This window comes from Streptopelia decaocto, assembly GCF_964273445.1.
Source record: "Streptopelia decaocto genome assembly, chromosome: 14".
Lineage (NCBI taxonomy): Eukaryota > Metazoa > Chordata > Aves > Columbiformes > Columbidae > Streptopelia > Streptopelia decaocto.
Window position 1 is genome coordinate 1,747,549 of NC_138669.1, and position 18,115 is coordinate 1,765,663.

At 50.5% G+C, this 18,115-nt stretch overlaps 1 protein-coding gene across 1 annotated transcript in view; it reads right to left on the reverse strand.

Annotated features, from left to right (window-relative positions):
• The window catches only part of TOX2 (TOX high mobility group box family member 2), a 130,828-nt gene extending 113,447 nt beyond the window's left edge, over positions 1 to 17,381 (reverse strand). The window contains exon 1 of the mRNA XM_082065367.1: positions 17,262 to 17,381. Within this exon, the coding sequence (XP_081921493.1) occupies positions 17,262 to 17,363 (102 nt within the window). The 5' untranslated portion in view covers positions 17,364 to 17,381. The remainder of the gene's footprint in view (positions 1 to 17,261) is intronic.
• Positions 17,382 to 18,115: the final 734 nt, after the last annotated feature.

Here is an 18,115-nt window from a genome sequence, read left to right on the forward strand (position 1 = left end):
AGGCCTGGACAATAAAGCAACCAACTGACCCCACCGAGCTGCTTCCAGCGCCTGCTCTCCTACAGAAACACATGCAGCTCTGTGCCCCATATAAAATATTTGTGCATCCTGCATAATTTAGAATCCTATTAAATAACTTGACTCCTCTATTTTTCACAGCAGCAAATTCCATGAATTTTGCATTGAATAAAAATTCAGCAATCATAGCAGCTGCTAATTTCTGTGCTGTGCTCGGAGCAGCCTTTCACTTCCCCATAATGATTTTAAAACATTATCCTGCTGTTTCCTTTTTTCTGTGCCCTGCATTGAAGAGCTCTGCAAACTATTTGAATAGCGCTGCTCTGAAGAAGAAAAAAATCTGTAAGGGAGAAAATATTAAATTCAATCATCACTCTACCCTCTGTGAACTGTGAAAGTCTTGGGAACATGAAAAGGTGCTTTCTAAAGGATGTTAAGCATTCAAAAGATTAGACTGCAATGTGCAATTAAATGTGTTCCACAAACCTTTGTCAGAGTACCCAAAACCCTACTTCTGCATGAACTTAAAATCCTCCCACTGGGAGCTTGTTCAAGCGGTTTACTTTAAACCTGTACTTCAGATATTCCATACCTTTCACTTTTATAATTCTTCAACATATGCTAACGCTGGCAGAGTTAATAGTAACTGACTAATTTTAAACCCTATGATTACTGGAGCTGATTTATATAGTAGCTTCACTTCACAATGCTGCGAATCATGCACGCGGTAATTGCCAAGTTCAATTTTAGCTCTGTCATACTGAAGCATTAGTTTTTATGCCTCAGCTGTTGCCTCCTCCATGCTATAGAGGTAAGTTGATAATGCAGTAGGTTTTGCTGCTAAATATCATAATATTATGATAGCCCGTGTCAGATTCTCGCAAGCTTTGTGAGCTATGCATCATCTATTAACTAAATACTTTATTAAAGGAACAGTTTGAAAAGGTTTCTGTTCTAATTTAGCTCAGAACACTGAATACTGGAGGGGGAAAACAAAAGAAATAGGTAGTGATTTAATTCGCCACCAAAAGTCACTTGGTGGAGAGGAGCACTCACCGTCACCCAGGTTCTGGGGTAGGGGCTGCAAAGGGTTCCAACGAAACCCTATGAACAAATGCCCTCCAGGCGAGGCCCCTCACCCTGGCCTCGGGTCGCAGCCCCGCGACGCCCATCGGAGCAGTGCCTGGAGCCGTTGGACCCCAGCACCTGTTGTACCCCAGCACTGGGAGCTCTGGCGCTCCGGCCACGTCTAACGGTACGTTGTTTCTTGACCAAAGCACAGACACCTCGGGACAACCTCCTCTCCATCCCCGCGGATGTGGCTGGAAGGGTCGTGGAGCAAAGGTGGGAGAAGCAAAGAGAAAAAAGGGTAGGGGAGATGGGAGAAACCAGATACCCCTCGCAACCAAGGGATGGGCTCCACAGCCCCGGGACAAACAGCTCTTCGAGAGCAATGAGAGGGTAGGGCTGGTGATGCTGATGAACCGGCTCCTGCTGCCTCTCGGCTGAATCAATATGCACAGCTGGGCATTACCAATCATCTCTTAATAATACTTAAATTAACCCACTTCTTGGGCTCCATGTGTTAGATTTTTTTCTTTTTTTTTTTAATGAAGCCTGCTCATATCAAATTTAATACGTGGGCAAACTAGAACTGCTTGCTTTCCCATTCACATGTGCCATTAACGCCCAAGATCAATGACAATGGCAACGCCAACTGAAATCCTGGAGCATCAGAGAAGGTTTCATGCCCTCCAGGATGCCCATGGGACAGCTCTGGGGATGGAGACCAGGGACCCCCTCTGTGCCGGGGAGGAATTCCCCATCAGATGTGGATGGGGCAGAGGAGTAGGGTCTCTGCAATGGTCCAGAGTTGCTCTCTGCAACCCTTTGAATGAAACCAGCACAATGGAACAGTAAATCCATCTTCCTTCACACCTATGTGCTTATACCTGTTGGACAGTCTGCTTCATTTTAGCCCTTACTCTCCTCCACAGCTCCCTCATCCCCGGGCAGATGCAGAAACCCCAACGCAACCCACCACCTACATGCTGGTCCCTGTTGGGGACCAGGGGACCCTCCTCTGGTACCACTGCTCAGTAAGTGCTTATCCATCACCGGACTGGGGAATTTGCCTCTATCAGCACTATCCTGTGCCATAAACCCCAGCTTCTATATACACAGAACAGACATGAAACAGTGATATTCACCAGCAACACAGATCTTGCTCCAGCTCTGAAGTTCTTGCATTAGGAACTCAGCAAAAGCCATGCAGACAGTGGTTACCAGTTTGACGGCAGAACAGGAGCTCCCGTGCCCAGACATCACACACACCCCTGCACAGAAAACACCTCCCACCCACAGATGGGAACTAATCCCTCCAGCAGGACATTTAACTCATCCCCACCTGTGTTTTACAATCCAATTAATTAACTGCAACATTAAGCTTAAAAATAAAACCGTTGACACTTTTGCAGAAAGAGATCACAACTTCTCTTTCTAATGTATTTAGCTGCTTTTGAAGCGTCACTTAATGCACTGGAAACAAAACCAAATGAAAAAACATCCTCATTACTTTTTGTGAAAGGAAAAGAGGCAAGCAGGTGGCCTTGATTGCACGAGTCTCTTACCACACTGTTTTGTGACTACGCCGAACATTTGCACAGGTCTGAAAAATTGTTTGCAATGGGCATGTAGACAGCAGAGCTACCAGATGTTGCTCTCCTAATATTTGCCGTATGACATCATTGGATACTGCTCGAAAGCCAACCTGTGCCAAGTTTTCCAAGGCCTAAGCTCACTTCATACATGTGCATCTGCAGTTGTGGGGACCTGGCTCCAACGCACCGAAGTCTTGGGCTGCTGCTTGTCCCAGGCACCCCGCACACCCCAGAGCTCGTGGTGCCATTACTGACACGCGCACAGCACCAGCAGCGAGCACCATCCTGCTGCATCCCGCCACGGGCTGCCGGATTCTGTAGAGTCAGGAAAACTAATAAAAACACATGAAACCAAAAAACAAAACGAAACAAAAAAACCCAAACAAACAAACAAAAAAAGAAAATGCCCAAACTGCAACTGTAAGTTGGTGTTCGCATGAGGAAAATAAAAGGTCTGTTTACTGATATTTGGGGAGGTTGCATTTAAAATGTTATTGGCTCCCTACACCTCTTAGTGCTGCTGCCCCCCCTCCTGCTAACCCCCCCGGCCTGCTGCCCCCCCTCCTCCTAACCCCCCCATCCTGCTGCCCCCCCGCTTCTGCTGCCCCCCCTCCTCCTAACCCCCCCATCCTGCTGCCCCTCCGCTTCTGCTGCCCCCCCCGCTTCTGCTAACCCCCCCCGCTTCTGCTAACCCCCCCCCCCTCCAGTTTCAGACATAAGAGCTTTAACCCATTTGCGAGCTGCCGCTCACTGCGGTGGGTGATGGGAGGAGGGAGGAGAAGGAGCGTGAAGAATTCCATCCAGAGCCGACCCCGGAGACCTGTCTGCGCTGCACATCCCACATCAGGCTGCCAGCTCCCAGCCCTCCGCCCCACCGGGGTGTGTTTGCTCCAGAGGAGAAATTCATTTTGCACTCAGCTAATGTAACCCCAAAGTGCTTTAAAACAATATTCTTCTAATAGAGGCATTACAACAGCTATTATTTTCCTGTTTAGAGTTAAACTAAGCTAACGCAAAGGTAACTTGATTTTAAACAAACTTCCACCATCACACAAAATGGATACGAAATACTTCTCCTCCACCATATGGTGAATTTAACTTGATTTTTTGCTCTTCTTGAAGGAGACACGATGGCAAACACCAGCTTGTACAGAAACTGGAAAACACTTCATTCAAAATCCTCTTGCTTAATGACAATTAAGGAAGCTCTGTTTAATATATAAAATCTGAAGCTCTTTTTCCCCCTGACTTTCTGGAAAAGTGTCATTCTAATCTCCCATTGAAAAAAATATGTTATTTCTAAATTACTTCCAAGTATTATGTTCTTGAAAGTATTCCTATTTGTCTACGACTTACCACTGGGCTTCATTTTTCCTTCCCATCCCACCAGCACCTGTAACGATTGAGAGGGGACTGTGTGTGCTGCTACAACTGTACAAATCCAAAGCAACCCAAAGGAAGCCAATGGATTTGCTCCACAGGAGCAAGCCTGACCCTCGGAGCCTCTCCATGCCACCTGTGCCAAGCATCTCTGCCTCCGCTCCTATTTTACAGAGCCTGGAGGTTCAGCTCGCAGCCAGTGTAAAAGCACCTGGCCTGTGTCAGCATTAACAGCAAAATCTTCCATGAGATATACAAGTCGTCAAATTACAGAGAGCAAAGAGCTGGGCAAAGAGCAGCAGCCAACTCTCCCTGGATCTCCTCGGCACCTGCAGCCTGACGGGCTTTGAAAGGGGCAGACACACACACACCCGCTGCCTCTTGCGCCCCCAGACTCACCGCGAATTGATTGAGCGATTATTGTGGATTTGTATGTTGGGTCCACCATGCTCTGAGGTTCCCCGTGCTTCCAAGACAGGCTTTGCGTGAGGACATTTGATCTATTTAATTTAAAAGAGTTCTACATGCAACTTTACTTGCATCCAGGTGATTTTCAAATGTCAGCTTTGCTCAGCAGCACGAAGATACCTCCTGCTTGCAGGCTCGCCCTCCCTGAAGCATCCCAAAGCTGCCACCGTTGCTGCCCCGGCGCTTGTGTCTTTGCAGGGAAACCCAGAGCCGAGGTGGGCAAGGCTGGCAGATGGTATGAAATCCCGAGATGTCCAAGCCACTCTGCAGCCTCTTGCACGAGCAGCCCCAGGGTAAGGGCTCCAAACACGGCTGCAGGTGTCAGCTCTTCTTCTCCAAAAGCCAAAAATGCCCCCGTCGCTTTGCAGAAAGCTTTTCCCTCTCTCTGCCTCGTTACCTCCCGTGCATGCCACGGGCAGTGCAGATCTCCAGCAGCAAATACCCTGCTGTGCTCTGCGCTAGTTAAAAAGCTCCTCCGGGCTGGAGGTTCCGCTGCTCCACTCCCTGGGCTCCCCGTTTGGTGCTGTGCACACCACAGAGAAAAGGTAGTGAAGACTATTTAACTTCTCCCACCACCAGGCCAGATGCTCAGTGCTGCTGCTGAGCCTTGTGCTGAATGTGTCCATGGACCTGCTGCCGAGCCGTGCTCTCTCCTGCAGCCCCAGCAGGGGACACTACATATTGCTGGTGCATGTCACAGCAGTGGTGCTTGGCCCAAATGGCAACACTGCAGGCCTCAATGCTCCTCTGAAGACAACTTTTTGATGCTGGGGCACCTCATAGGAGCACTCCCCGGAGTCCCACCATCCCTAGGATGCATGCAGACACACCAGAAGGTCCAAGAGCTGCTGGAGGCTGCCAAGAACATCCTCTTTAACCTCCAGTCCCACTGCAATGTCACCACAGTAGAAAAACAGTGGGCAAGACACCAACACAGCTTTGGCTGGATCTAGTCTCTGAACCCCAGTGCACAGCTGCACCCTTTGCACTTCACCCACAGTACAAGAGGTGGCATTTTTTAGCCGAAACTCAAGTGACACACGAACACGGTGTCTTGCATGCGCAGGTCGGTGGTTGCAGAGCATCTCCCAGCTGTGCCGCAGGGCAGCAGGAGCATCAGGCCAGTTTCCCCAGCCAGGGAGCCAGCCCAGGCACCCTTTAATGCTGTAGCAGTGTGGATTAATTGGACACTGTGACAGGAATAGATGCACGGCTATCTTAATCATTCATCAACCTTATAAAGTTAATTCATTAGCCCTTCTGCTCCAGAAACAAGTTCTGCCTTCATTGAAACCTCTGCAGATTCACCAGCTCAGAGGAGGTTTCAGAGATGTAACCTGGGCAAATTTTATCAATGAATTCAAATCTTGAGCTAAATCTGAAGGAGGAATGGATTTACCCTAATCCCCTCCAAACATTCATCAGCATCACCTGGCAGCTCAGCAGGATTTAATCTCTTTTTAATCTCTCAAAAACAGTAGAGTATATGAGGAAGAGATTGGGCACACAGCAACGGTGGCTCATTCTCCTTTATTCCGCTCCCCTGCCTGGCTGCCAAGTCACATTAAGCAGCACTTGTAAATTCATTAAGATCATTGCTAACATTACTTTCCAGGTAACCAACCAGTTGCCAACGAGAGAGCGTCCACGCTGCAGAGAAGGGCCCACGCTATTTGGCACAGAGAAGAGGTGTCCGTCCAGCAGGAGCACAGTATCACCATGAAGATGCTCCAGGAGCTCAAATCCCATCAGCTGGCTGGCAGGGAGCACTGGGAGGCTTTTCCCTGGACCATGGGCAGTGATGGGGTGGAGATGCCGAAAGCCACTTTTTGGTGCTAGCCCAGAACCCCACACGTAGCATCCTCCAACGCTGCTGCAAACCCGCCAGCAGAAACACAGACCTCGGTGCCAAATAACAAGCTTTGCAGTGCAGGTACCACGCTCTACAAACAGCTTAAATCCCAGCCCTGAGTGACTTACAGGGTGTTTTCATACCTCCCACTAAAACTACCAGCAAAAACAGCGATATTGGCACAGATCACTGTGGATGTCATGACCAGTGACATCCCACCCCCTGCGGCTGCTGAGCCCACAGGGACCCCGGCACAAAGCGCCTGATGGCAACAGTCAGCACGGGGGTGAGTCTGACCCAATGCATTTAGGAGCACCCGGATTAGAGCGTTAGCGTGTGATTCTAGGTTTACATAACACCACCAAAGGATTTTGGCAGAAACAATTGGTATTAGGAAGGAAAACGAAGCATCAGGAACAGCCGGCAGAGCAAAGAGACACCTCTCGCAGCAGCCCCCAGGCTACAAAGAACATAAATAACCAATGCAACAGAAGCAACACTTGGATAGCAGGGAGGGAGAGGGGAAACCTCTGCAAGAGGAAATGAAACCTGACTCACAGCTGAGATGAGCAGGGTATTAAGCTGTCCTTTAACACCCCGTCGGACTACACTTGCTGCTTTATTCCATCACGGGGCACGTGATGGAATGGGGCACGTTCTTCTCTATCACGCAGCTTTAGTGCACAGCACCTCACGTGCACCAAGTTAGCCCTTGGATACTAGCGACACCAAAAAGAAAAGAGGTTTTCAGTCCAGCTGGACATAGCGGGAATATTAAAAAGGGACTGAGTGTGACTCGAGCAGGGCTGGTGACCTCGGAGCAGGGAGGTCCCATGTGTGCGGTGGCATCCCACTGTCACACAGGGCACGGGAATGTGCGTGAGTGGGAGAAGAGGATCATTTTGTACCAGGCTGCCCTTCTTTGCAGCTCTTCACTGATTTCCTCTCCAACTTGCACACTGTGACCTTCCCAGGTGAAAAAGAAGCGTGCACTCCAACAGGAACGGTAACACGCAGGGAGAGGATGCTGGAACCACCTGCAATCCGGACCCCTGCTCCTACAGGATGCATTTCTAAATCTCAGTCAATACCACATGTTTTCCAAGGTATGAAGCATTTCACATTTTATTAATTCTAACCAAAGCCCTTTTTATTACAAACTTCCTATTTAACATTTGATTGCAGCCAGCGCCACTGAGACTCTCACTGTGTCAGAGCAGAAAATCCACGGCTCGCAGTTGGCGCAGGCTGTATATTGATATTTTTCTCTCCTGCCATCTCAATCCCAGAAGGTGCTATTGGAATTACTTTAAATACACTTCCAGAGGTCCCTTCCAGCCTAACTTATTTTATGGTTTTAAACACGTATTATCCTCTGTGCTCTCACACTCCTTTGGTACCCCACTTCCACAGATGACTGAAGTTAAGTGGTGTTATTCCCACCAGCGTTTGGCCTCCCACAACAAACCAATACACACCAACCACCTTCCTTAAAGGGTTGCAAGTTTATAAAGCTAAAAAAGACCATTTCAGTAATATTTTTCCCCTGTTTCAAAGCCCATCTCTTAAGTGGAAAAACTGATTTAATATCATTTTCAAAAAAACCTACATTCTGCTCTTATTTAAATCAAATAGCTAAACACGTACCATTTGTCACAGCCACGGCAGAACTGTTTGCAAACAGACGGCCACCCACAATTAATCTGCCACCTTGACACAGAAATGCAGGTTGTCAATTAATTAAAAAACACATGCCACTAGTCTTCAGTTCACTTTATGACCTGCTGTCTTTCCTCCTAGAAGACTCTTTATCTTAAGTGTTGGCGGGGGTGGGCGGAATTATAAAACTACCGGCTAATAATGAAAACACGACTGGTTTTCTTGGCATCTAATAAATGTTGTTCTCGGCTTTAATAGATTTATCAGGTTTAAAACCACCATGTCGCCAACATCCGTTGGGGGTAGAGGGGACCAGGCCGTAATTCCAGTGCAGGTTCCCAAATATCCTGCCTGACCTCACCTTCTGGCTGCTTGGTGGAAGGTTGTTCTGCTGCTTTCAAGGGCTGTTTGAGCTTCAATCAACAACACTTATGGGCGGTAAAGTCTGCCAGCCATTCCCAAAAGTTTGCTGTTTTTAACAGCACATTCTTCTTCTCCTTTGAATGCTATTCAGCGACAAGACAGCGCATCAGGGGAAACGTTCCCTCCCTAGGTTTAACACGGACAAAAAGAGCAGGATCCTATCACAGAAACGTTTCTCAGTGCTACAAATCCCAGTTTCTGTGGGTCACATTCCCTCCCAATTTTTCTTCTTTTTCTACTCCAGATGACATCCATACACTTTTTTGCACCCGTTGCATATGGTGGGACAAACCAAGAAAATTGAATTAAGTGTTTCCATACAGAACTTCCTCTGGAGTTTTCAGAAATCTCATTTCCACGCTGCCAGAGTTTCTCTCTCGTTTGCTAAGGACTCGGGGCACTCTGCTCCTCTTCTGGCACCAGGGACTGGAAATCCAGTTCCCTAAGAACATCATTCTCTCTCAGCCGGCACGCTGAGATGGCTCGCCATATAAAAACCCACTGTTCAAAGAAACAGTCATGAAAAATGAGAACATGAAATGGATCTGAACTGCTACTCTTTCATAGAGAAACATATACTTTTGTTTATTTTTGCCTTTATTTATTTGATGACCACCACCACGTGAGGCCAAGCTCTCTGTTGCCACCAGCTGCCCAATCTCTCCTACACTGGGTCATCCTTCACATTAAAACTGTTTCATCTGAGGGTTTTCAAATGGCTTAACAGCTCCTAATGAGCCCTCCAGGCTCCACCACCTTCCCAGGGAGAGGCAGGAGATGCTCAGGGAATAAACTTCTGGGTAAATCAGCTAGAAAGGTGAAACTCTTTCATAGGTATAAACATGGAGATCCATGTCTTTGGAAGAGAGAAGCATTTCAGGCTCTGCTTGCACCTCTCCAGGGACATGGGTCTCCTGCAATGGATGCTCAATGCTTGGGATGGCTCAAATTATTTGGAAAAATAACCCCCAAATGTCTGGGGTGCCCAGAAATGACCCGCTGCTCACGGAGAGGAGAAATGGCAGAGCCACAGCACAGCCCGAATCTCCCCATCCCGACTGCAGGCAAGCACGGGTTCCAACCTGCAGGCAGGAGGAGATGAAGAAGATGATGAAGAGGAAGATGAAGGTGTTCTCAATAGCCGAGAGGAGGAGCATGGCGCACAGACAGGGAGAAAGGAGATGGAGCCTCCCTGACGAGTCCAGGCGGGAATGGAAGCTCTGAGTCATCGGTAGGTTTTGTGAGAAGAAAAACCCGCTAATGTGATCCAGCTAATCCAATAAAAAAAGAAGTGCCTGTTGCTGCCATTGAGGTGGAACGGGATTCACAGGGAGCCCGGTCCCCAGGGAAAATACAACCTACGTGACACAGAGGACAGTGGCACGTGTGAAGATGCACATGAGGAGCGGGGAGGAGAAGAGACTCCATGCAGAGCCACCCACCCCGTTCTGCCACCTCCCTTCTCCAGCTCCTGCTAAATCGTGAGATCCTTAGAAACACAGGAAAAACCCGCAGCCAAGAGGCTGGGTCCTTATGCCAACAAGAGAAAAAGAAATAAATCTATATTTTAAACACTCCTGCAATCCAGCCTCTGGTGTCCCGGCTATAATTACAGGTCAAGAAACTGCATCAGACCAAGAGTCACCCGATTTCTGCAGATAAGGCTCCTCAGAAGCCACGCACGGCAACCAGCATAAACCGATGCTCAAATAATCTTTCCATTATAACAATCACCAGTCCAGGGCCCTAATTTCACACTTACCTAACAGTTACATTCGCCACAGAGCTGAACTGAAATTGCACAGTTGTCGGGAAGAGATTTAATTATATCTGCAGAGGTCAACCAATCTATGCAAAAGATTACAGCGCAGGAGAGATATTCTGTGGCATAATGCAAAGATTTCGCCTGCAGGCGACGCGGCAGCCGATGCCATTTTTCAAGGGAGAAATGGCATCCATCAGAACAAAACCACCGGAGGGAAACAATAGAAAGAGGGGGGGAAGGGATGCAGATGATTAAAATATTTAAATCTGGTCATATAAGTGCAACACCAGGCAATTCAACACTGGTTTCAATCACTTGTTTTTAAGAGTGGTTTGATGAGTGCTTGTTTCAGTAAGTTTTGGTGTGAGATTTCTCCCCCCTGCAGCTGAACTGTGCATCCCCGAGCACAAGCTTTAATTATACAAAAACGTGTGTGTAAAAATCACAGAGGTGGAACATTAGAGCTCAAACCTCCAATTAGGAGCTAATGGTATCAAAGCTGGAATCACACTAAGACTTTACCCTGACTTCAGAAACGCAGGGTGAAATATAAAGAACAGGCAGAGAAGGTGGTACCCAGCAGCTTCAGACTGAAGCCTTGCCCTCGCGGGATGGAAAATTGCAGAGGAAAACACATTAACAGCACAATAACTTATTTTTAATGTAGAGCTGTTCGGAAGACACAATTATATGCTTCATTTATACTGAAAGATATAACCTAACTTCTGGTAAAAGCCTTTAGAGCTCATTCGGAAAAAAAAAAAGCACAACGAAAAACCCCCATGTCCCAAACAGATGAGCACAAAGGTAATAGAGAAAAGAGGCCAGGACGTGGCGTCCCCCCAGCACCCCCCTGCTCGTCCCATCCGCACCTCGTGCTCCTCACATCCAGCACAGAGAGATGCGAAGGCAGAATGAAGACAGAGGTTTTTCTTCAAATGCTGCAGAAATACCACAATGGTGACAACAAGCACTAGGAAAGGAGCCGGCAGTTCCTATGCTTACACCGCAAAAGGGTCCCGGCTGCTCGACCCCCCGTCCTGGAATGGGCAGCAGCCATGCCCCGTGCCAGCTCTAGGATGCTCTGGTTTATAAATACAATATATTTATAAATACAAATATAAATACAATTTATCACCAGAATGTCTTTTCCATTCTGGATGCACAAACTGATCCTGGTGCCTGTTGCAAGCTCAGGATAAGTCCAGAGCTGTTCATGGATTTACCCCGTGCTCATGGTGGTGTAACACAAAATATGCTTTGGACCCCTAATGGACAATGTTCATAGCTGTTTTGAAGCTTCATACATAAATTCCTGGAGGTGTTTAAAAAGCAGTTTAGGCGAGGTTCTTAGAGACATGGGTTAGTGCTAGAGCTAGGTTAGGCTATGGTTGGACTCTTCCAACTGAAATGATCCTATGATTCTATAATTAGAGAAACTTGCAGGATTTTGAAGCTCGATTTTTGGTCTCTTGATGCCTTTTCTACCACAGGGGCTTTTGCAGATCAGGCCCTTAACAAGGTCATTCAGAACTGGCCCAAACAAACACGTTGTTATGTACAAGTCAGACCGATCTTCAAAATATCTCCTGTTGTTCCCAAAACAACCAGATTAAAGCCTCCATCTGCGCATACAGAGAGAACAACAATGTCTGTGAATGGATGGACATTCATTATTTAGCTCCCAGTCCCCGACTTAAAGCCCAAGGCAAAAATGGATCTTCAAATGCTTTCTGCCCTGCAACCCAACAGAGATCGCTCTGGAGATCGCAGGGTTGTCCCCCTGAGCAGCTCAAACACCTTCCAGAAGCCCTCGCTCATATTCAGGGCCTAATCAAGAAGAAATAAATAAAAATCCACATTTGCAAATCAACAGGAGCTGCCTGCCAAATGAGAATAAAATAGATCGAAAATTTGCTGGACTTTGTTCTCCATCCAAAGTCCCCCATCTCCAAAGAACGATTTATGCCACTTCAGAACAGAGTTGGCTTAGAAAGCAGAAAAGGAAAAAAATATATTTTATCTTCCAGAATGGCAAAGCAGCTCTGGAACGATGAGAAGGGGCCGTGTTTAGCGCCACAACGTACGATTTATGGTAAAAGTCAAAACAAAACAGAATGTTCCACAGAAATGCATTTGCTACATCGACCCAGGCTGATAGCAGCAGCTCAGACCCCATTTGGGAAGGGTTCTTAAAAGAAGAGAGCACTGGTTGCAGATTAATACTCATCTCATGACTAGGAGTTTTTAATTATCCATAATTTATGACGGTGTGTTGGCGAAATAGTTTTTCTCGATTTATCAGCCTAAGAGGCAAAGGCACAGGCTGCGTTTGGAGCTGCGAAGCCATGGAGCCCTGTTAGAAAGGTTTGGCACAAGTTCTGCTGGTGCTGTTGAACCCTACAGAAATGCTACTGGGTCAACAGGATTCCCAGCACGTGTCTCCCATTAACCACCGGAGGTTCCTGAGGACCACGGGCGCTCCTGGTGCCACAGCAATGAGCTTGTTCTGCAAGGATTAGGTATTCCCAGGCTGGGTTCTCCTCCTCATCATCATCAATCATTACCCTAAGTGGAAATTAGGCATCGCGCTAATGAAGTCTGAGCATCGAAACACCAGAAGCGCTTCGGAAGAATTTATCTTTACATTGATTTCTGCAGGAAGAATAGACAAAGGTGTTAATTCACTCCTCGAAGTTGCTTGTCGGGAGCAGGATCACTCCTTGGGTATGGCAGCACAGTGTACACTGTATGAAAGAGCAGGCGGTGCTGTGCTCAGGCAGGATTCCTGCTGTACGCTGCCTTTGCAAAAGCTATTTTGCCTGGGTTAAGGAGGAAAAACTCCCTCCCGTACTTTGTGGACCCACACAATTTAAGATCTGGGAAAATCTGATATATCAGCCAGTATACCAGATCCTGTTGGTAAAGCTCAGCGGAGAGCAGAACGAGCTCCTGTGTTACCAAATTGTATGTGTTTTTCCACGGTTTACTTGTTGAGAAATACAAATGCAAAGAGTTACCCTAGAGGGGGGGAAAAAACCCCAAATTTTCACAACGCAACTCAAGGGACATGAAAATACCCCACCAAAGATCAACCCTATGTGGTACATGAACATGCTGCCTCTCCCCACAACACCATCACAACCCCCAGGCTGAAGCCAGACCCCATGAACGCTTCACTTCCCCAGCAAGGGAGCAGGAGGAGGGTCTGCAGCAGGGAAAAAGGCCAGAGAGGACAGAAAAAGGGGCTTTAGACCCAGACTTAAAAGGCGAATCCAAAATGGATGTAGGTGCTCCCTTCAGCAGGGCTCAGGTGGCCAGCGACAGAGATGGGTGTCACGGTTTGGACGAGGGCTCCTCGCAGAGATGGACCCACTTCCAGCTGAACCTCCCCAGCCCCTCGTGGCCGCCACACAGACACAACCTAATGCACAAGAGGTTTTGTGTTTGTTCTGTGCAGCCCCAACGACGGAGCAGGTCCTGGATCCGGGAAGGTGAGGGGCTGGCACCCCGGCGCGGGAAACGCTTGGTGCCACGTGCCCTGGGGAGGCCGTTGGGTGCCTCTGGGAAGGTGTCGCTCCTTATCGCGCCTGCACAATGGGCTGAGCCCGGGACAACCCTAAAACTCCTGCCAAGGAGCATAAGCCTGCGAGCAGCAGCACCGGGAGGTTGGGTTCTCTTCCCATGGCGTGCGGGGTCACCCGTGATGGAGACTGGTTTACATGGGGAGCCCTTTTTTCCCAGCTTTGACGCCACCAGCATGCCCAGTGCATAAAAACTCCTCACCAAATGCAGCCAGCAGAGGTGAAGGCTCCTTCTCGCTCTGCCTGCCGGGGTGTGAGGGACCCTGCTGTCCATCCATGGGTGTCCCCACCACCAGTCCCTGCCACTGGCCAGACCTTCAAGGGTGAACAAGAATGCTCCAGAAGCAGTTAAAGAAAAAGCGCAAATGTCCCCCTTCTGGGGAGCCCTCAGCTGAATATACACTCCCATTTCATCATCCCTCTAAACATCTTTTAAAAATGGAAATGCTGATAACTCAATAGGCATCTCTGTAGCTGCAAAGAGAAATTGTGACTTACTGCAGCGCGCAGGCGAGATCGGAGACCTCACGGTAACAATATAGTGTTCAGTAAGTGCACAAAACAATTACATTAACATTTCAGGATGCTCTGGGCTAAAGCGCATCTCCCCGGCAAGCTCGCCGGGCGCTGGGCGCATGGGCAGAGCTCTGCGCTCCCAGCGAGTTATTTATACACGGTTACACTGCGCACCCCTTCACGGCTTCTCTGCCTTCCCTCCACCCCCCAAATAAATAAATAAACAAAGCAGCCTTTGGGAGAAAAAACAGCTGAACCTGAACAAAACACGCGCTTTGAATCAAAGGGCTTTAAAGCCCCTCTGTAAACTTGGTGAAGCAGGAGGATAGTGAAGAGCCTGTAAGGGCTCCTTGCCCGGGCTCCTCCTAGAGCTGGATTTTATCTGGGGTATCTGCAAGAACTACTGGAAGAACTTCTGATTTTTCCACCCCACTCCACCCTCCTCTGTAGCTTTTTAAAGTGGAAACGTTTGGAGGCAGACACTAAGCCCAGCTTGGGGCTGAGCCACCAGCAATGGCCAGGAGCGATGGGCTCGGGATCAGGTGAGTTTTTGGAGCTTCCCAGAGGGTCCCGGGTGGCTGTGACGAAGCTGGGGTGCTCAGACCACGCTCTCCATAGCAGAACAGAGTGCCGGTGGCGATCCCCAGCCACGCGCCGCCCCACACCGACTGGAAACGTCCCCTGAAGCAAAGCAAAAAAGAAAAGCAGCAGGCGATACGGCCACCTGCTCCGCACGCTGGGCCGTGTTTGGATGCTGAAGTTACCAACCATGATACCTGCATTCGACCAGGAAAGCTAAGTCAACCCATTTCATCTCTGGCTTCGTTCCAGCAGCCTCATCCCCCAGACAAACGTGCACCGCTGCGCATACACAAATGACATTTGATAACTCAGAAAAGAAACGAAGAAGGAAAAAAATGAAGCCTTGAATATGAGAAAAGGGTAAGACTTCCTTTCTTCCTCCTGCTGCATTGAGCTCCTCCGTAGCAGAGCCAACAGCAGCATCTGGTGGCAGCGCTCAGCACCCGGGGTGCTCCCCTCCAGCGTCCCATCCACCCTGCCCAGCACCAGCACCCACTGGTTCTCCCCGGCTGTGCTTGCTGGGCACCCAGAACAGGCGGCTTCCTCCAGCCTTCCTGCCCGCAGCCCCGCAAGGACCCACGGATCAATTGCGACCGCCTAATCCGGGACTAATCTCAGGGATTCAGGCCACGGATGAGCTGTCGACGCGGGGCCCCGCACACCCCAAGGCTCGGGGACGCCGGGACCGCGCAGCCCCGCGAGGGCCTGCAGCGCTGCCTGCGCGGCCGCGAGCCCCAGCGCCCACACGGAAAACTGGTAGGCAAACTAAGTAATCTGCGCATTTAACAACTTCTTGGTAAAATCGAGTCGGTAAAGCCGGCAGGATTCGGGGGTTGCCGCAGTTCCCAGCGGCACACGCTCGCATGATCCCAGACTTTCGCACCCTTCATCGGCTGACGTTTTGGCAGTATGGGTGACCTGCTCCCAGGTGACCCATCTCTTCTTATTATTTTAGGAGCGTATTTAGCATTTTAAAAGCAATGGTAATAATAATAAACCGGTTTGAAACTAGCAGTACACGGATGTAAAAGAAATTAATTTGTTTCAGCATAATCAGGCACCTCAAAATAAATGAAAGCTATTAGGCTTGCTACAACTTAATAAAAAGAGATAAATAAGCCAAATGACAAAGAACAGTTAAATACATATGTTGATACATAAAGATGAATTTGTTGAATCTGGGAAGCCACACAGGTTTCCCTTTGCTTCTGAGTTTGATCCTAAATTATCACAACAACGAGATGAGCCAAGGGCATCCTGAGCTGCAGTCCCAACACAGGAGAGCATTTTCTCCCTTTATTAACTTTTTTTCAGTGCAATTATCCGAATTTAGCCCACCAGGACGCCGCCCGGGTTATGTCTCGGAGCTCATCACGCCGGATCTGATCCTCCCTCCAAACGCGCTCGCCTCCTACGGCTTTGTTGCCGAAACATCGGCGCTATTTACCTACACGAGAGGAAATCGACACTCGCAGAGAATTATTTATCCCTGAAGTACAGCATCTATCCCCTTCGCTTTGCTTTCTCTCGGAGGAAGGAAATTTCCTACAGCACCTCCGGCGCTCTCAAATATCCCCCTGCGGATCCCTCTCTCGTTACAAGAGGAGGGTGCTTTGCTTTGCAGCTGCAGCAAGCGGCGAAAATGTAGGTTAGGGAGCTTTCCCCGCCGTGCTGCGGGTCCTGGGGAGCACACACACCCCCAAACCCGGGCTGGGTGCTGCGCTCCACGGGAGCATCGGTGCCGGGGAGCGCAGGCGGGTGGGTGCCCGAGCCGGGGGACGGAGCCGCAGCCCCCGCTCGGGAGGTGCCGGCGACCCCGGCCAAGCGGTTCCGCAACCTTGCGAGAAGGTGCAAACCGCCACAGCAAACAACAACAACAAAAAGTGCCCGACAACAACCACAACAACAAAACCCCCACGTATAGCGCTTCGGGCCAAACACTGCCGGAGGGAAAACATTCAATAAACCCATCGCTCCAAACGAACACGCAAACAAACAGCCCCAAAGTGCTGCGCTCACCCCAGAGCGTTTCTCTCCCGGCCGAGACCGCTTCCAGCCTGCCCCGCCGAGCAGCGCCCCGGTGCCGGGCTCCCCCCGCCCCGCAGCTCCGCTCGCCCCGCCGGGGAGCGCGCCGGGGCCGGTTCCGGGGCGGCCCGAGGACCCGACGGTTCTTCCCCGCGCCGCTTCCAGACCACTTTCAAAATTCCCTCCCGCAGGAGCCGGGAGCTGCCGGCACGTTCCTTTCTCCCCCCGCCACCCCCTCCCCGCGGAGAAGTTGCGGGACGCACCGAGCGGAGCCGCCCGGGCAGCCCCGCCGCCCCCCGCATCCCCCCCCCCACCACGCCGCACGGTACCTTGTTGCAGTGATAATAATCCAGCGGCCCGAGGCAAGTGGGGTCAGCGCCGGGCAGGGAGCCCACGGCGGTGGGGGCGGAGGGGTAAAACCGAACGTCCATGCCGGGGCTGCGGGCGGCGGCAGGCGGGGGCTCCAGCGGGCATGGACCCGGCTGCGGCGGCGGCGGTGCCTCTGGCGCGGGGGGCGGGGAGAGGGAAGGAGGGCGGGCGGCAGGGGGGGGCGGGCGGCGGCCCCCGGCCCGCCCCGCTCCGCACCGCCCCGTGCCGGGGCCGCTATTGTTCGCGGCGGGGCCGGGCGGCTCCCCCCGGCGGCCGGGCCACTCCCACCCCACCGCCAGGACCGGCGGGTGCTGGGGCAACTCGGGGCAGTGCGGCTCCGGGGGTGCCTGGTACGGGAGGACAGCGGGACGCCCCCCCTCTCCCCCATCCCCAGCCCAGCCGGGGAGGGGAAAGCTGCAACAGCCGCCGCGGACCGGCACAGCGGGTGCGACACCGGTTCCTGCCCCCAGCCCTCACCGAAACACCGTGCTCGGTTTCACCCTCCTCCCGCCACAGGACAGTGCCACGCAGCCTTCTTTTCACGCTGCACAGTGCCCACCCCCTGAAGAAAATGCCTTGCTCCTCCCGATCCACCCCAAGTACGACTCCCCACACCAAGACCTCGCTCTGAAAGGCCTGTGTCTCCCCTTGCGCTCTCCCACCCGGGGACAAAAGTCGGTCTAAGCCTCAGACGCTGGTGTTGTCTTCCTGCTCCCCAAGGCGTGGAGACCTACAGCCACCCCGCTTTCTACACCGCTCCATCTTGACAGACCCTGCGCTGGAGGGGCAGCACCATCCATGGCCAAGCAGCCGC